The sequence below is a fragment of the Pseudophryne corroboree genome, chromosome 10 (assembly GCF_028390025.1).
Source record: "Pseudophryne corroboree isolate aPseCor3 chromosome 10, aPseCor3.hap2, whole genome shotgun sequence".
In the NCBI taxonomy this organism is placed as follows: Eukaryota; Metazoa; Chordata; class Amphibia; order Anura; family Myobatrachidae; genus Pseudophryne; species Pseudophryne corroboree.
Window position 1 is genome coordinate 220358113 of NC_086453.1, and position 20648 is coordinate 220378760.

The 20648-nt window shown below is 45.4% G+C and overlaps 2 protein-coding genes across 4 annotated transcripts in view; one reads left to right on the plus strand and one right to left on the minus strand.

The window, feature by feature from the left end:
* LOC134966396 (probable glutamate receptor) overlaps positions 1–13781 on the plus strand; it is a 186624-nt gene extending 172843 nt beyond the window's left edge. The window contains exon 11 of the mRNA XM_063943093.1: positions 12792–13781. Within this exon, the coding sequence (XP_063799163.1) occupies positions 12792–12881 (90 nt within the window). The 3' untranslated portion in view covers positions 12882–13781. The remainder of the gene's footprint in view (positions 1–12791) is intronic.
* A 2369-nt stretch (positions 13782–16150) lies between these two features.
* PANK4 (pantothenate kinase 4 (inactive)) overlaps positions 16151–20648 on the minus strand; it is a 243774-nt gene continuing 239276 nt past the window's right edge. For all 3 annotated transcript variants that reach the window (XM_063943091.1, XM_063943090.1, XM_063943092.1), the window contains one exon: positions 16151–16548. In XM_063943091.1, coding sequence (XP_063799161.1) covers positions 16335–16548 — 214 coding nt within the window. In that variant the 3' untranslated portion in view covers positions 16151–16334. The remainder of the gene's footprint in view (positions 16549–20648) is intronic.

The window sequence follows — 20648 nt, forward strand, 5'->3', positions numbered from 1 at the left end:
GAATCAGCTTCCCATGTACAGATGAAGGGTTTATGTTGTGCCTAGGCACAGAAACTTTTCAGGATAACTGTGGACCCATCTATACGTGAACCAAGCTGTTCTTGAACAGCGATTGTTATGCTGATGCCCTAGAACATTAGTGTCCATATGAGCGTTATGGGATTCTTACTCCCTCGCAGGCGCTGAAACGGTTTTCCAGTACCTCAGCCCAATGTACTACAGCACCTGGTACTTCAAGATGGTTTCCCGTCCAAGAACTAACCAGGCCAAACACTGCTTAGCTCTTATCCAGTGTGGTGTAGCCGTAGACTACAAGGTGAAGTCCTGGCTGGCCTCATGACTGCCCCAGAAAAAGATAATATGGTCTTATTCTTTTGCTGACAGAGGCCCTATAGAATTTTGCATTATCCAATGATATGCATATCTATTTTGGGAGGCACTTCCCTATTTAAAACAGTGCCTATCTTGAAAAAGATATTGGAATCCCATTTACTGGGTTTCTACTTTATTGGGTGTAACCCAGTGGTTTCCAAACTTTTGAATCACGGCGCCCTAGAATATCAGAATTTTTTTCACAGCACCCCTAGGCCAAAAAATTCTTATTGAGGAATTTAGAAAGAAATATTACATTAAGTATCTCGCGTTTATATGTCATCCTTAGGGTCAGTTGTGTGGTGAGGGACAAGATTTGCTTCTGTTTGGCCACATATTTTATGACTGGCAGCCACCAGCACTGGTTTTTCCTGTTATATTGACCATGAATAATTTGAATTGGTCCTGGACCACCAACCCCGGGCACCCCTGCAAGTGTCCCGAGGCACCCCAGGGAGCCACGGCACACAGTTTGGGAACCTCTGGACTAGCCTATTTTTGCTCTCATTTATTCAGCTTATTTATTTAGCTGATATCTTTTACCTGTTCTTCGTATGCTGAAGTAGAGTATATGGAGCTTTCATCATCTGATGATTTCATGTGTAGCCTGTGATAGTCGATGATTTATTTACATTCGGTTCATCAGCTTGTCTTATTGAAGATGCTGTTGGTGATATACCACAATCAGTGAGCAGCATGTGTTAATATTGTAAGATTTACCTTTCAGCTAAACTGTACACGGTCTGTGCAACATTGTCTATACCTGATGTAAATCAGGACATGTATTATGCTAAACAGCAAATCATTTTTACACATAACCATCCTATAACAAATCATAGAGGATAATACAGCTTTTGCCGAACAACAACATATAAGTGCTTGCTGCCCTTAGACATGATAAATACTCAGCACTTTCAGTGTACTACACAATTTTGTGACTGTAATCACTTTTCTCTAAAGTGATATGTGTGACCCTTCCCATGCACCTGCATTAAGGATCAGAATATCAACCGACAATCATTTATTATTAAGTCAGCATCACACTAGCAGTCAGTCACATATTATACATGTATATATATATATATATATATATATATATATACATATCATATGAGCAGATTATCAACTACGAACACATCTCGAAGCATGTAGGAGTACATATTACTGCATTCTGTTCTATACAGATATTTAAAGTATTCAGACGCATTGCGAAGAAAACCACAGTATTGTACATAAAACTCATGCGATAGGCACTAAAGTTAACTATTCATACTACAAAGGTAGATAGAATTTTATTGCTGTATAACCCGTACTCAGTAGAGTGGGATATAGGGAGACTCACCCCACTTCCAGGATCGATCAATACGTTAGCGAACGCTGAGTGGATCCAGACACTACTAGTGTACACTGCCGCTCCGGTCATTATTTGTGGACACAGACGCTCAGTGAACGTTAGTGCATGCGCAGGCTCCTGTCTGCGACCCAGTCTCTTAGCGGTAAACCTTAGTGTATACAGACGCAGCGCCTAGGCTGCGTCCGAGTCCCCTCGTGGCAGTGTCTGAGATGGAAGTGAGGCAATCAGTTCATGGCGGGAGACGCACGGTAACTGGTCATGAACTGGGGGGAGGGGCGACCAGGAGAGTGTCTGACTTCCCACTGCTGACATCAACCCTAGGGATCGCAGCCTCACATTAATCCTGGCGCCTTATGTTCCCTAAAGCCTAGCGCCAGAGCACCCATGGTGGTGGCGCGCCAGCTACTGTTTGGTAGTCTCCTCCCAAAACAATGCGGCTGTGTCCGTATTCCCCTTCTAAGCGGAACCGATGCCTTACCTTCTCCCCGTGCTCCGGCCACAGCCGACACAGACGCGGTGGGTAAGCGTTGTTGCGACCCGGCGGAGAGTTGTTGAGCGACTCTCCAATATGCGTGTAAGACGCTGTTAGGAAAGATCATTCAAAAACATAGTAAGACTATAAAAATAAATCAAATAAAGCTTAGGGCTGCCAAACACTTCAGCCCTGTGACCATGGTCCGGCTCCTGCCGCACCAAACAAAAAAACTGATTTGACCGAGTCAGTGGGCGGGATTATATGGACGAGCCCGGTGCATTCTGGGAGGCCTGAAGGCTTGTGATCGTTTGGTGCCAATCCGCTGTCGCTCCATCATATCCCAATGTTATCCTGTGGATAACCTGTGGACCCTGTCGAAGAAATCTGGACTTTAATAGAGCGTAGGCCCACATCCACTCCCGACTGCAGAAAAAGCAGGAGACGTCCCAGATGAAATTCCACCACAGAAAATTGTCTGCTCTCACACCAAGAGACATACTTCTTCCATATACGGTGGTAATGTTTAGACGTTACCCCCTTCCTGACTTGGATGGTAGTCGGGATGACCTTGTCAGGAATCCCTCTCCTGGCTAGAATCAGCTGTTCAACTTCCATGCCGTTAAATGTAGCCACGGTAAGTCTTGATAGACGAATGGACCCTGTTGCAGAAGATCCTTGCGAAGAGGTAGAGGCCATGGATCTTCAATCAACATCTCGAGAAGATACCAGGCCCTTCGAGGCCAGTCCGGAGCAATGAGGATTGCTTGAACCTTTTCCCTTTTTATTCTCTTTAGAATTCTTGGGATTAGAGGAAATGGAGGAAACACGTACACCAGCTGGTAGACCCACGGAGTTGTCAGAGCATCTACCGCCACTGCCTGTGGGTCTCTCGACCTGGAACAATACCGCTTGAGCTTCTTGTTGAGTCGAGAGGCCATCATGCCGATCTGTGGATATCCCCACCGACGTGTCAACCACTGGAACACCTCCGGGGGAAGGCCCCACTCCCCCAGGTGCAGGTTGTGTCTGCTGAGGAAGTCTGCTTCCCAGTTGTCTACTCCCGGAATGAAGACAATGCCACGGCGCGTTTTTCAGCACAGAGAATTCTTGACACCTCTGACATTGCTGCTCTGCTTTTCGTTCCGCCCTGTCAGTTTATGTACATTACCGCCGTTACATTGCCTGACTAGACTTGAATGGCCTGATTCCGAAGTAGAGATGAGGTCTGCAGAAGGACGTTGTAGATTGCCCTGAGTTCCAAGATATTTATTGGAAGGACGACTTCCCGACTTGACCATCTTCCTTGAAACTGCACACCCTGGGTGACTGCTCTCCAACCTCTGAGGCTTGCATCTGTGGTTAGTAGAATCCAATTCTGAATCCCAAACCTCCGATCCTCGACGTGGTGAGAAGTCTGTAGCCACCAAAGAAGGGAGGATGCAATCCGGACCATTTGTCCAATAGATTCAGCTGGAAGGCATCACATGAAACCTTCCATACTGAAGCGCCTCGTAAGAGGCCACCATATTCCCACAGATGCACCGAGATCCGGGTTGGCTACAGGACAGCCCGAACCATCGACTGGCGCTCCCTGGATGGTGCCTTTATCAGAAGATCGTCCAGGTACGGAATTATGTTCACTACCTGTTTGCGGAGTAGAAACATCATCTCTGCCATCACCTTGGTGAACACTCTCGGTGAAGTGGAGAGCCCAAATGGCAGGGCCTGGAACTGGTAGTGGCAGTCCTACAGTGCAAACCGTAGATAAGCCTGATGAGGCGGACAGATCGGAATGTGAAGGTACACATCCTTGATATCCAGGGACACTAGGAATTCCCCCCTCCTCCAGACCTGAGATCTCCGCTCTCAGAGACTCCATCTTGAATTTGAACACTCGTAAGTACGGGTTCAATGACTTGAGGTTCAAAATCGGTCTTACCGAACAGTCTGGTTTTGGTACTACAAACAAGTAATATCCCTTCTTTTGAAGATGAGGTGAAACTGGAACAATGACCTGAGTCTGTACCAGTTTTGAATGGCGTCCTGCAAGGTTATTCTTGCCTCTTGTGAAACTGGTAAGCCTGATTTGAAGAATCTGTGAGGTGGTAGCTCCTGAAACTCTAGTCTGTAGCCCTGGGAAATAAGATCTATGACCCAGGGATTCTGGCACGAACCTGTCCAGATGTGACTGAAAATTTTTAGTCGGGCTCCCACCTGCCAGTCCTCCAGGCATCGTGGTCCACCATCATGCTGAAGGCTTTGGGGAAGCAGAGCTTGAGCTCTGTTCCTGTGAACCGGCAGTTGCTGGTTTTCATGGTTTACCTCTAGTGCCTCTGGTGGTTGTAGAAGAGCCTCTGGTTTTGTCCTTAAACTTGTCAGTCTGAAAGGACTGTAGATTAGGTCCTGAGTAGGCCTTCCTGGCTGGGCGAGATGCAGAAGGAAGATACGTGGACTTACCCGCAGTAGCTTTGGAGATCCATTTGTCTGGTTTATCTCCACATAAGGCCTCTTCTGTTAAGGGTAGGCCTTCCACACCTTTCCTGGAGTCCGCATCAGCAGTCCACTGGCGTAGCCATAATTCTCTGCCATAGCAGTGGTGCATGCATTAAGCAAGCCTATTTCTTTTATGGCTTCCACCATAAAATTTGCAGTCTTGTATATTTTGCAGTAGTAAAATAATCTCCCTCTGAGGCAAGGTATCTAACCCCTCAAGTAGATTACCCAACCATTTGGTGATGGCTTTAGTAATCCACCCACATGCTATAGTGGGTGTCTGGTCCACCCCAGCAGCTGTATACAAAGATTTGTGTGTAGTCTCAATTCTACAATCGAGGCTGCACCCGGGACAGTCGATACAATTTTCCGTGACAGCCTGGATACTGATGCATCCACTATTGGTGGATTTTCTCATTTTTTCCTATCCTCAGGAGGAAAAGGAAAAGATGATATCAACCTTTTAAGGAGTTGATATTTCCTATCAGGATTAAACCACGGTTCTTCAAACAGGGTATTTAGTTCTTTTGACACAGGAAAAGAGGCTGAGGATTTCTTTTTTTATATTAAAATAAGATTCCTCACTCTCCTTTGTCACCTTATCAGGGATATGCAGAAATTCTCTGATGAGACCTCAGTTTCGTTAACCAGTCCACTGCAGTAGGCAGATGTTAGTAACAGAGAACACATTCTCACGACAGGAGAAGGAACCAACGGCTAATGCCATACAAACCCAAATTAGCTAAGTGCGTCAGGGTGGGTGCCCTGTGGAACCCAGTGTACCTCGCAGAAAGAGATTTAACCATGGTAAGTCTACCATAAATCTCCTCTTCTGCAGCGGGGTACTCTGGGATTCCACAGGGAATACATCGGGAATGTCCTAAAGCAGTTCCTCAAGGGAGGGGATGTACCTTAGCGGGTATGAGAACCCGGCGTCCAAAGGAAGCATCCTGGTAGGCGGAAGTATCAAAGGCATAGAACCTAATGAACGTGTTCACTGCGGACCACGTAGCCGCCTTGCACAATTGTTCTGCGGACGCGCCATAACGGGCCGCACCAGAAGGTCCAACAGACCAAGTATGGTCCTTAACAGCAGCAGGAGGCAGGAGCCCAGCCTGCGCATAAATTTGTGCAATCACCATTCTAATCCTCTAATCCATCTGCCCATGGTTTGCTTGCTCGCAGGAAAACCAAAAAGTCCAAAAGGGGAATCAGACCTCCTGATAGAGGCAGTCCTTTCCACGTATATACGGAGAGCCCGTACCACATCCAAAGACCACAAGTCAGAATGAGATAAAGACCGGAATCACAATCTCTTGGTTAAGGTGAAAAGACGACACTACCTTAGGCAAATAACCTGGGTGAGTTCTAAGAACTGCCCGGTCACGGTGAAATATCAGAAAGGGAGGACGGCAGGACAATGCACCTAAGTCTGAAACCCTTCTAGCAGAGGAAATAGCCAGCAAAAAGAGGACATTGGTAGTGAGCCATTTAAGGTCCACCGTCTCAAGAGGTTCAAAAGGAGATTCTTGCAGGGCATTCAGGACAACAGACAAATCCCACGGAGTCACAGGAGGGACATAGGGAGTTTGAATTCGCAATACGCCCTGAGTGAATGTATGAACGTCAGCAATAGACGCAATTTTCCGCTGAAACCAATAGAACCTATGCCTTCAGCATAGTTTGGATAACTGCCTCGAAAAATCCTTTGGATCTCAGGAGTCAAGCTTCAAGAGCAACGCCGTCAAATCAGATCCGGGTAGATACAAGGGTCCTGAACGAGAAGGTCTGGGCATTCAGGAAGTAGAATAGAGACCCTGAAGGTCTGAGAACCAATGCCGTCTGGGCCATGCTGAAGCGACTAGAAGTAGTATTCCTCCTTCTTGCTTGAACTTCCGCAGAACACTGGGCAAGAGAGGCACGTAGGTCAGCCGAAAGTTCTATGGAATTGCCAGTGCGTCCATGAACGCTGTTTGAGGATCCCTTGTCCTTGATCCGAAGACCGGAACTTTGTGATAGTGTCGAGACGCCATAAGGTCTACATCTGGTAGGCTCCACTTGTCCACTAGGAGTTGAAAGACTTCCTGATGAAGACTCCACTCTCCGGCGTGCACATTTTGACGACTGAGGAAATCCGCTTCCCAGTTGAGGACCCCCGGAATGAACACTGACAATATTGCTGGCAGATGGCGTTCTGGCCAACAAAAATTTGACACTTCCATCATTGCCATGCGGCTTCGAGTGCCGCCTTGATGATTTATGTATGCCACCGTGGTAGCGTTGCCTGATTGTACTTGAACAGGCCTGTTCTGTATCAGAGGCAGGGCAAGAGTCAAAGCATGGGACACTGCCCGCAATTCCAGAATGTTTATCGGGAGGAGAGATTCCTCCTTGGTCCAACGACCCTGGAGAGAGTGTTGCTCTAGCACCGCGCCCCAACCCCGCAGACTGGCGTCCATGGTCAGTAGGACCCAGTGGGGATCCAGAAGGGACAGCCCCTGCTCAACTGTTGGTCCTGTAGCCACCTGCTCAGTGACAGACGAACCTCCGGAGTCAAGGAGATCATTTGAGACCTGATCCGATGAGGCAGGCCGTCCCACTTGGAAAGGATTAACCTCTGCAGAGGGTGGGAATGAAACTGAATGTACTCCACCATGTTGAAAGCCGACACCACGAGGCCTAGTACTTGCATCGCCGAGTGTATCGACACTCTTGGGCGAGAGAGGAAGTATCTGATCCTGTCCTGAAATTTCAGGACTTTCTCCGAAGGCAAGAACAGTCTTTGGCTATGTGTGTCCAGCAGTGCTCCCAGGTGCACCATGCTCTGAGCAGGGACCAGGGAGGACTTTTTACAGTTGATGAGCCACCAGTGGGCTTGTAGGAATTGGACCATCAGATTCAGATGACTGAGAACATCTTGGGAGTTCGCCAGGATCAGCAAGTCGTCCAGATATGGCAGGATCCTGATTCCCTGATGACGGAGATGAGCCGTCATCACGGCCATTACCTTGGTGAAGATCAGAGGGGCCGTGGTCAATCCAAATGGCAGGGCCTGGAATTGATAATGTAGGTTGCCAATAGCAAACTGCAGATACTGCTGATGTGACATGGCAATAGGAATATGCAGGTAAGCATCCTGTATGTCCAGGGATACCACGTAGTCTTCAGGTTCCATGGCCAGTACAATAGAGCGCAGTTTCCATATGGAATTTGGACACACTCTCACAAATTTCTCCAATGATTTGAGGTTGAGGATAGGCCGGAAAGACCCATTTGGTTTTGGTACTAGAAATAGGGTCGAATAGTATCCTCCGCCTCTCTGGGACAGAGGTACCGGCACTACCACACATGATTCCAGGAGGGAACGCACAACCAAGTGTAGAGCTTGCGCTTTGAACAGATCCGAAGGGACAATCGTCAAGCAAAACTGGTGAGGTGGACGTCTCTTAAAGGAGCTTGCGTACCCGTGAGAGACAACTTCCCACACCCAGGCATCTGAAGAGGTCTTTAACCAGGCCTGGGGGAACTGCAGAAGTCGGCCTCCCACCCTGGGATCCCCCAGGAAGAGGCCCGCCCCTTCATGCAGCATGCTTATCTTGTTTGGAAGCAGGCTGACGGGCGGCCCAAGACTGTTTTGGGCTTAGCCGTTTTGGAAGTATGAGTCTGTCTCTAGACGTAGTAGACGCCTTGGCCGCCATTACATCTGCCTCAGATGCCGCCTACTGAATATAGTCGGAGGCTGTGGTAATGTGAGACAGATATTGTCTGGCAGTGTCAGAAATATCCAGAGGCAGCTCAACCACCAATGCCTGAACCCATGCTTCAATTCCTTTTGCGGTCCAGGAGGTCGCCATAGTGGGTCCATGTACAGCAACAGGGAGTAAATAGACTTCAGGCATCCCTCCACATGCTTATCTGTCGGTTCCTTCAGTGAGGTGACAGTGGTGACAGGCAGAGTACATGACACCACAAGATGGGTGACATGAGAGTCCACCAGTGGTGGAGTTTCCCACTTGGCACTCAACTCCGCAGGGATAGGGTAACGAGCTAGTATCTTTTTAGACCGGGAGAATTTATTTCCTGGAGACAACCAGGATTCCTGACAAATGTCAATTAAATGGTCAGAATGTGGTAAAACTACTTTAGTAACCTTCTGACGTTTGAATTTATCAGGTTTCTTAGACGCAGTAGTGGGATCTACCTCATCATTAATTTGTAGAATCAGCTTAATAGCCTCCACTAGGTCAGGAACATCAACCTGGGTTGTAGATTCCTCGTCAGAAGCGACTGTATCAGTGTCTGATGGATCAGTATATTCCCCATCTTCATCAGAAGAATTATCTGAAATATTAGTGGATTGTGAGGAGGAAGCGGCCAGCTTAGATGACCCCTTGACACCAGAGGGGCGTGGGGTAGACTTTTGTCTAACCAAGGATTGATTTAATTCTTGTATCTGGATAGACAGAGTGTCTGCCCTGGGTGGATTAACTACAAGGACAATATGAGGCTGCAATGGCACGGGAGGCCCAACAGGGGGCGTAAGACGCGTCACAAGCATATTCAGCATACTTGAAAACGTAGCCCAAGGTGATTCGTGATTGATCACAGGTACTGGGGGTTGACTGGGGTATGTGTGGCACCCAGTACCTAAACCATCAGTTAAAACTTCCCCCTCAGGTAAATCCTTGGTGCAAGCACTGCATGATGCAGAAGCATCCGCGGATTTCCCGACCGACCTGTGTGGCACGTTATAGGAAATGTAGCCTTAGAGCGTAACAGTACAATATAGACAGACAAAAACAATACCTGTAAATAACCCACTGATTTATGTGACAGTAAATACAGGACACAAACAGAGAATTAAAGCGGTGTGAGGTGACTGAAATACACAGTAAGAAACACACAGCATATACTGTGTAGCACTATATATATATATATATATATATATATATGTATGAGAACCTGACACACCTGGCCTCCCAGGGTACAGAATATAGTGGTAGCAATAAGCGTGATACACGAGAAGGAAATCCACACAGCAGCTACAGGCACACTCAGTCACAGGTACAATGCAGAAGTTATTTCAGATAAACAATAAAACTGCACTGGACTAGTAAAATTACATATATATGTGTATGTATAGATATATATATATATATATATATATATATATATAAGAATGCACAGTACATACTGGATGTATAGCTCGGAATACTACTACAAAATTTTCAGGTAAAAGTACACTTGTTCTTAACTAGCACTGTCTAAAATGACATGTAGAATACTTAAGTGACTGTAAACGCACAGCGCTGATGAGGCAGGCGGATTTACAGAGGAGACATTGCTCTGCAGTTCCGGAGATCAGCCCAGCCACTTGTATAAAGATGGCGCTAAAATCTCTGTCAGGGAGTGAGGGAGAGTGAAATGCAGCTCCAGGGCGGGACCACCAGCAGTAGATGGCCCCCGGAGCTGGGGGCGGGGCTACAGGTCAGCACCTTATCCCCTATGCTAGTCCTCACCATCAGGTACTGTGAAGCCTCTGTGAAACAGATTTATTAAAAGCCGACCTGTGCTCCCTGCCCTGGTGGATGTAGTAGAGTCCCTGTGCAGTACAATGTCCACGCCAGCGGCGCGGTCCCAGGATTTACCGGCAGGTCCCACCTGGGGGACCCTCTTACCTCCTCCCTGATGTGCAGCCACGCGATCCTGGAGAGCGTCAGCGGCGGTGCCTGTGGACCGGTGGGAACCCGGCCGCGGGAGTATGCAGCGCTGTTAAGGAAGCGATGGAGCTGCAGCATAGCATGTCATAGGGGGTAATTCAGAGTTGATCGCAGCAGCAAATTTGTTAGCAGTTGGGCAAAACCATGTGCACTGCAGGTGGGGCAGATGTAACATGTGCAGAGAGAGTTAGATTTGGGAGGGTTATACATATACACACACACATAATTATTTCTTTTTATTTTTTATTTTTTATTATTTTCATCAATTATTTTTTGGCAATGAATGGGTTAATTCACACTTTCTACCCAAAACACCAGAATGAATGTAAGGAAGATGGATGAGGGGGGAAGGGGCGGGGAGGACACAGCTTTTAGGAGACAGATGGTCACATCCTCACCTCAGTAATGTCAGTGGGAATTTCCCAGTGTTATGTGGGCGACTGTCTGATCCTGCGGAACTCTGTCAGCGGTCAGCCACAGAACACTTCAAGTTCTGTGTGTGGGTTGGCGGGCCGCGGGTGGGAGGACAGGACAGTGCAGTACAGGCGGGAGCGCGGTGTGACATCAGCACGCCACACCGTGGCCAAGAACACAGCATAGGGTGACCAGGAGCACGGCGCAGGGCAGGCAGGAGGGAGCGCAGTGTGATGTCAGCATGTCACATCGCGAGCTGGCCGGTGCTGGACCGGACTGTGTCTCGGCAGCGCGATCATCCATTACCCCCAGGAATTTCATTTTTACCACATTTGGGGTAATTTACCCCAGTTCCCTGACCACTGCTTTAGCTATTTAGGGCTTTATTTACCTGTAAATGAATAGTACCGATATAATGACTCCATGCAGCGGTTAAACTTGTATAGTACACATATTAATGGTATGCAGTCATCATATCGACTTTACAAAAGTTAACAGCATACTGTTGATATACAACAGGTAGACATTCTCATTGTCGACACAGGATTTTAGGGTTAGATTAGAGTAGGCTGCAATTAAGGTTAGGGTTTAATTAGGGTTAGGCTGCAGATTTTATCTGAAATTCTATTGCCGACATTCTAATCACTGACAAACAATTTTGACATTATATACACCACACCCACATGTCAACATGGTCTGAAAGTCAAAATGTTCAGAAAGTTGGCACTGAACAGAATATCGACATAATGTGAATGTTTACATAATGGGGGGAATTCAAATGTTTGAAAAGTCGGTTGGGTGTCTGTTTTTTCCTGTCTCTTATATAGGAAAAAACAGACACATAAACTGACTTTTCAAACAGTTGAATGTCAACAAAGGAATTTTAAATGTAAATCTGACCTATCCCTAACCATAGCCTAACCCTCATCTTAATTGCAGCCTAACACTAAGTTACTGTGTTGACATTCTGGCTGTTAACATTCACAATGTTGATGTTCTGATCATATTGACATTACGCTGTTGATATTCTGAATGGAGGCATAATATACCACACTTATATTAATAATAGGTAAAAGGTATGTGTGCAGCCCTGACTTAAGGTACATACACACTGTTTTTGCCCAGCGTACAGTATATGCACAGTGATGATCGCTGACATCGCTGGGCTGAAAAGCTCTCCGTGCATACACACTGAGCGCTTTTCTCCTCTGTCCAGCGATGTCAGCGGGGGTGAACGGCTTTCCATAGCAGGACGCTATGGAAAGCCGCTCACCCCGCCGTTCATCTACTGGTAATACCAGTAGATGAACGGCGGCCGCCAGCGATGAAGCGGGAGCGTGCATCAGCGCTTGAGCAGACACACTGGGCGGCTTTGTGCTGAAAGCAGCTCAACACACCAAAAGTGACCTGCTTTCAGCTCAAAATCGCCCAGTGTGTATGGGCCTTAACTGCATGTGTAGCGTTATGGGGCAGATGTAATAAGCCTGGAGAAGTGATAAAGCAGTGATAAGTGAAAGGTGATAACTGTAATTTCAAACCGTAATCATTGGATGGTGCGTTATCACCTTCCACTTATCACTGCTTTATCACTTCTCCAAGCTTAATACATCTGCCCCTATGTCACATGAGAAGCTACAAAGCATTGACACATACCTCCCAACATGACCCTCTCCAGGAGGGACAGAATACTCTGCTCCTGGACTTCCCTCCTAATTGACGAGTGCCATCACCTGTGGTGAAACACCTTTCTTATCCATTAACCTGCTCAAAACAGGTGACGGCAATCATACATTAATGAGAAAAGTCCAGAAGCAGAGCATTGTGTCCCTGGAGAGGGTCATGTTGGGAGGTATGTTGACAAGTGTATTGAGGGTGGTGAGATGTTTTACCCTGAGCCATTAAGCATGAGGATTCATTTGTTGGGATAAAAACCACATATCTTCACTTCCATTTTCTTTTTCAGAAACCATGCTGCTCTGCCTTCTCAGAAGAGATCGGGCAACGGTTTGGAAGAAGAGAAACTCAGGAGTGTTTGGAAAAGGTGCAGCCATAGTGCTGCTTTCTGGTGAAAATACAGAAGATGGAGATAAAGTACTGTATCTGTAAATGTGCAGTCCATTATCTGCTTTTTGTTGCCTTTCTATACTTGTGCAGTCATAATTACGATGCTCGGAAAGTGTTTTTGTTTTTATTGAGAAACAAACTATATAGTGGTGTTCGTTTTCTTATTCATTTTACAGATAGTATTGACATACAGTATTAGCCCGATTTGTAATTGTGTTTATTAAACAGAAATGACATACTCCCTTATACACAGCTATAAATACAAATGGTTGTTAGAATGGGGAGTAAGGTAATCATTTTATAATGTACAAAGAATGATTTGCTATTTAGAATAGGAATGTGAAATATAGTTAAGTTAAAACAAGACAAGCAAAACGGCTGCTTCATTAACTCAACTGTGATTGCACATACAACATGGTAGCTAGAGTGTCTACTTATATTAAAAATGTTGGATCTTAAAAATTTATGAAGAAATAGTAAAAACCCCTGTAATTGTATTGCCATCATTCAGTTTTAGATTTCCCTTACAGCATAAACCATGTTAATTAACTTTCTAATAAGTTATAACATCTGGAACTAACATCTGAGGTCCTTCTAGCCTTCAAAGGGGTCAAATATTTCCCGGTAATCCCACTAATACATTAATTATACATTTAATCAAAGAAACACATCTCTCTGTAATAACATCAGCAGCCATATGAAGCAGGTGTTACAAATCTGACAATATAGCAGAGGGCTGCAGGGGAGGGATGGGCGTGTACACCTGAAGATGTTAAGCATAAATGAATATAGTTTACACTTTGAAGTATGAAATAGAGGAATATAATCAAATGTTGTATGTTTGGATATCTATGTAAGACTTAACCATTAAACTGATAACTAAACCAAAGTCACTGTAAACTGATTCTGATAGATATTCAGCTGTACTTTAAAGTACTTTATTCCAAAGGATCTCTAACTAACTAGGTAACTAGCATCAAATTAATGCTGATGTGGTAAGTTAAATCACTTGTGATGCTGGGCAGGGGCATATTAAGAGAGGAGGGGGCCCGTGTGCAGTCTCAGTTGGGCCTCTCTAGGCAGCAGCGTAGTACAGACTGAGCACTAGGGTCACTAGGAGACCCTAGAGCTTAGTCTAGGGTCTAGTGCGCATGCGCAGGTCTCCGGGAAATGATGTGGAGGTCATTTTCCCTGTGATTTTCCTTCTGCGCATGCATGAAACGCTGTGAAAATTCCTGCTGCACCATTTTCCCTGTGATTTCTGTAGTGTCGCTGCCGCCACGGAACTCCGGAGGGGAAGGTATTCAAGAAATGGGTGCAGTGTGGGTTCCCCCTGGACTCCATGCACCCATTATAGATACACCACTTGTGCTGGGTTCATATTTGCCATTTGGTATGTTCCACTTATACAGTACAATCTTTACAATCACTTTGTTGAAGTATGAAACAGGTACAGCAGTGATAGATGGCCTGTCTCTACTGCATTCTACAGGGCTGATTGTTTAACTGTCATGATGTCGACAATCTCTATGATGCCAGCAGCATCATGGCGACACACTTGTAACGCTGCTAACCACATTTTAAAGCGGACAATATCATAAGCTTAAACATGCTGCTATAGCGACATATTTAACATATAATGCTGTCTCCTTTAAAATGCAGTTATCAGCATTACAAGTGTGTCGACCTGATGTGGCCGGCAATTAGTGTACTCATAGAGACTGTAGACAGCGTGACTGTCGTACAATCTCGCTACAGCCCGATGCACAGGGTCAGAGGTTATTTTTTTTTATAACAAAACTGTAAAGAGCCCCATACACTAGAACGATAATGCCCGATTTCATCCGATTTTGGCCATTTCGGGCCGATATATCGGATGAAATTGGGCATTTCGGATGTGTTTTACATCCGATCCAATTCGCGATCCTGTGACCATCGGATCGGATCCCGTAGATTTACTGTGCTGCACTCGTGATATGTCGGACCTCGCAGGCATGGCTGGGATCGCATAAGATACACTGTATACAAAAGGACCGCATATGATATATCCTATGAAATCCTGCTGCTTGGGAGGCTGCCAGACAGTTCAAGGGTGATCGCCTGCGCCATGAGGATCTGACATGTCGCAGTAGTGTATGGGGCCCTTAACTTAGCAGAAAAGTTGGACAGACATTATGAGAAATAAATGTAGCGGTTTATTCATTTATTTTGTACACAAAGGTTCGGGTTTAGTTATGGGCTGTATTTCGGAAACAAATATTTACCTAAAAGTCCAAACTCTCCATGAAACATAAACAGTAACATTTTCAAGACAAAACAATGTATTCCCCAAACACAGCACAAAAACATAAAATTACCAGTGTCTTTTTATGGAATAAACTGTTATTGCACCGGGCCAATTCGAGGTTGTACAGAAGTCGGCCGTAACTACCCCCGCACTGCTATAAAAACGCAGACATTCTCCATATAGAGCTGTACACATCTACGTAACCACATCCATGGTGCAAGAGATCCATCTGGAAGCAAACAGATCTCTGCATCTCTCTAACTCTGTACAGCCCACAGCTACATGCCCATTGGCACCCAGCTACAACACTTCACCTGTAAGTGGAGATGCACTGAGTTGCATACAACGTAGCTGCATGCACTCTACGCCGAAGAATCCACAGCGCAAAAAAACGCACAATCCATCCACAAAATGGACTTGTGTGCAAATCCGCATCAGCAGCACTAAACAGAATACTGAATCGCAACTTTCATATATGCCCAGGGTAGCCAGATATATTGTGGTCTGGAACAATATTGATGGGAACGCAAAGTGATATGAATGGTTTCAAGTGAACGGATAGGAAACTCTTTGCTAAAGAAACCATAATAGCTGCCGCTGGTGCATAAAGGTGACCAATGCTCTTTAAAACAATGTGGTTGATGTATCAAGCAGTGAAAACAGTGGAGAAGTTGTCCATAGCAACCAATCAGCTACTGCCTATTATTAAGTAGAATGTACTAAATGCTCCCTCAGTGCTGATAGGTTGCTATGGGCAACTTCTTCACAGCTTTATACATCAACCCTTATATGTGTGTGATTCTGAACATTTATAAATATCTATGAAAATCCTGATAATTTACCTGCAGATTATATTTGAAAACTCCTTGTTCCATGGTGGAAGCAATATTACAGTGCACGTCTTGCACAGCCATAGAGGTAATAATTGAACTAGTCACAAGGAGGTGCTATAAAAATAAAATCAAAATGTGTCATATATAATTTAAATTTATTTATATATTTATACAGACTCATATCGTCCTTTTTATATCAGCACGAAAGCACAATATAAATACAGCAATTTGTCCCTCCCATCCCTATAATAAAAATACATTCTTTACAATTGATGAATAAAACTAGTGCTGAGGAATGGGTGGAGCTGGACCGCTACCACCCTCATTTAGGCGGAGTCTCGTATTTGAATACCACACTAAAGATGTTGCCACCCAGCCTCTCAGCCAGCCAGGAGTTCTTGATAACGGCCAGTTTCAGACTTTCACACTGGAGGACTGCATAGTAGTTGGTATGGATGGCACGGCCCATGCCCTCTATGATGACCAGGTCCGTCCTTCTCTCCTTTACGAGCATAGCGAGGCTTTTGTCTAAGCGACTGTAGACAAATGTATAAAATGTCAGTAGAAACACACACACTTTAATACAAGGACTTTTTGTATAATTATATGGACACGGATCATGGAGAAAATATAATAAGGTGTGAGAAGTCGGAGGTGTGGGACTTCTTGCGAGATACCCGTATTTTTAAAGCGGCAATCATTTACAAGGCAAAACCGATCTGGTTTTGCCATGTAAACGATTGCTGCTTTAAAAATATGGACATTCTCTCACAAAGTTCCGCACCTTGGCTCTCATTCAGAGTTTTTCGCTCGCTGCTAATTTTAGCAGGATTGCTAATAGGCTAAAATCCGGCAGTTCTGCGCATGCGTATGCATCTCAGGGCGCACGCGCTAAGCAAATTTATACAAAACTATGCTATTTTACTCACAGGCGAACAAAGCTTTTCAATCGCTCTGCTGATTGACAGAAAGTGGGAGTTTCTGGGCGGAAACTGGACGTTTTCATGGAGTGTGCTAAAAAACGCAGGCGTGCCAGGTAAAAACGCAGGAGTGTCTGGAGAAACGGGGGAGTGGCTGTTCGGATGCTGGGCGTGTTTGTGACGTCAAACCAGGAGCTAAACGGACTGAGGTGATCGCAATCTAGGAGTAGGTCTGGAGCTACTCAGAAACTGCAAGGAAATTGCTTTCGTTAGCAATTCTGCTATGCGAAGATACACTCCCAGAGGGCGGCGGCTTTGTGTTTGCATTTCTGCTAAAAGTAGCTAGCGAGCGAACAACGGGGAATGAGGGCCATTATTACATTCACCTCCATGCCTGAAATCTAGATTATGAGAAATTTAGATGAACTATAGATGCTTTGGAGAAACGTGTAATCATGCATTTGTATCTTCATGCTGCTTTTACTCCAGACGACCTGCTGCAGGAATGTGGAGTGGAAATAGTGTAGTGTGTAATAACTTAGCTTGCAGTTATGGCCATTTATGGTCTCAGAGGTTTTGTAGGAACACATTTATAACAGACACACAGTGAAACTGTGGCATCAGGCATATGGGCTCACATGTACAGAAACTGCACTGCTCACTCTTTAAAAAAAAAAATTCCAATTGCAAAGCAAGCAATACAGTGATGGACCATGTTTGTAATACGGATACATAAAAAGGGCGGACTAGCAATCCGCATGGTAAGAAGGGAGTAAAGCGAAGGGGCGGTGTAGGTTTGTACACTAAAAAAAGAGGTTGAGGAATCCCATATTTTAAAGAATAGGTAAGTATTGTGAAAGATGCTCAACATACATTACATATTCTAAACATTCCACAATCTGGGAAGGGTAGTGTGTAGGGTTGGGGCAGCAGGTTTTCTCAGTGACCTGACATGTGGCTGCTAATTATATGTGATGGAACAGCTTGGTTTGTTAATGGGGGGCACCAGAGATCTCAGATAGCAAGATGTAGGGGAAAGAGGTAGATTATATGCGTTTTTCTTTAATACAAACACAGACAGAGCAACAGGCTGCCTGACTACGGTTCTCCTAGTCATCATCATCATCACCATCATCGAGAGCTTTCCTCAGACCTGACTCCCAGGCAGACTTGGAATTAGCTCTATGATCAGAAGGGGGAGTCTGCAGTTAGGAATACAGAATGGAAAGAAAGCCCTTGGTGGAAGCACAAGGATTCACAAGTAGTAATGGGACTGCTCATTAGCTGTTTCTTAGCAAAAGTACGGAAATGATGTAATTGGAGAAACTGAAAAGAGACTTTATGAAATATTAAGTTTTTCTTGTAATTCAGTGTATAATGGGACAGAGGATCCCCTGGTAATGTCATTTAATAATCCAGGATCTACACTGCTCAAAAAAATAAAGCGAACACTAAAATAACACATGTGCTCAATTAGATTCAGGTCTGGGGAACGGGCGGGTCAGTCCATAGCATCAATGCCTTCGTCTTGCAGGAACTGCTGACACACTCCAGCCACATGAGGTCTAGCATTGTCTTGCATTAGGAGGAACCCAGGGCCAACCGCACCAGCATATGGTCTCACAAGGGGTCTGAGGATCTCATCTCGGTACCTAATGGCAGTCAGGCTACCTCTGGCGAGCACATGGAGGGCTGTGTGGCCCCCCAAAGAAATGCCACCCCACACCATTACTGACCCACTGCCAAACCAGTCATGCTGGAGGATGTTGCAGGCAGCAGAACATTCTCCTTGGCGTCTCCAGACTCTGTCACGTCTGTCACATGTGCTCAGTGAGAACCTGCTTTCATCTGTGAAGAGCACAGGGCGCCAGTGGCGAATTTGCCAATCTTGGTGTTCTCTGGCAAATGCCAAACGTCCTGCACGGTGTTGGGCTGTAAGCACAACTTCCACCTGTGGACGTCAGGCCCTCATACCACCATCATGGAGTCTGTTTCTGATCGTTTGAGTAGACACATGCCCATTTGTGGCTTGCTGGAGGTCATTTTTCAGGGCTCTGGCAGTGCTCCTCCTGTTCCTCCTTGCACAAAGGCCAAGGTAGCGGTCCTGCTGCTGGGTTGTTGCCCTCCTACGGCCTCCTCCACGTCTCCTGATGTACTGGCCTGTCTCCTGGTAGCGCCTCCATGCTCTGGACACTACGCTGACAGACACAGCAAACCTTCTTGCCACAGCTCGCATTGATGTGCCATCCTGGATGAGCTGCACTACCTGAGCCACTTGTGTGGGTTGTAGACTCCGTCTCATGCTACCACTTGAGTGAAAGCACTGCCAGCTTTCAAAAGTGACCAAAACATCAGCCAGAAAGCATAGGAGCTGAGAAGTGGTCTGTGGTCACCACCTGCAGAACAACTCCTTTATTGGGGGTGTCTTGCTAATTGCCTATAATTTCCACCTGTTGTCTATTCCATTTGCACAACAGCATGTGAAATTGATTGTCAATCAGTGTTGCTTGCTAAGTGGACAGTTTGATTTCACAGAAGTGTGATTGACTTGGAGTTACATTGCGTTGTTTAAGTGTTCCCTTTATTTTTTTGAGCAGTGTATATTTAAAGTGCAACCAGATAATGTAGGTAAAAGAGGAAAAAAGTGATTTGGGAGAGAGCACAATCAGTAGGAGAACGTTTCCGATCATAAGCCCATTGTGCCGCAGTTTAGTTTAACATAAGCGTTATATCAAACTACTATAAATCTGGGTGCAGCAATTGTGAGTCAGCAAGGGCCTCTGGTGGTGAAACAGTAGTAATACAGGAAAATTGCTAAATAGGCCAAGCAGATTTGTCGTGACGGAGTGGAGAGACCAGAAGTGGCCCTAGAACCCCCTGGAGGGTAAGACCCACTACAAATCTTCAATAAATAGCTTGAGAGAATGGACGCTGATAAAAGAAGGTGGAGCTTACTGTCTATGCATCCGCCATGTTGGGCCAGGAGACCGGCTTTTAATAGGACATCACTTCTAATTGCAGGCACTACATAACACTGCTAAAGATCAACCTGTGTCCCCCATCGGCAAGTTGGTCCCCTTTTGGGTGTAGCAAACTTCCCTCCTTTTAGGTTGACTTTAAGGGGATGCAGGACATGAAGTTTATCTGTGCACCTCACAAAATATTGTGTTCTACTAAGTGCCATTAATATGAATGTATTTATGCCCACACTTTATCTGATTACTGAGAAGACACTATCAAATAAAAAGAGACATGGAAAGAAATCAAGGTTGGATTCTCTTAAAGGTAAATAATGGGCAAGTGCTGCAACACTATTTCACATGGAGATGAAACTAAACATTTATTTTAGGGGACACAAAAGAATGACTTATGGTTTAGGTTAAACCATTTATCTTTTGTTGCAGGGGTTGTAACTTTTGCACAACACTTACATGTAAGAGGCTTCTATAATGCTCTGCTGTAGAGCTATTGATATACAATAAATGCTCCCATACTGTGACTATAGCCTCGTGGCTGAGCTGTTGTTGCTCCTAGATGTTTCCACTTAACAATAACAGCACTTAGAAGTGACTGTGGTACCTCTAGCAGGGCACAAATCTCAGACTGACCTGCTGGAAATGTGACATCTATGACAGTGCCACAATCACCGAGCTCTTCAGTACAACCTATTCTACTGCTTATGTATGACAGAGGGGTTTACGTTAGGGATGACCATC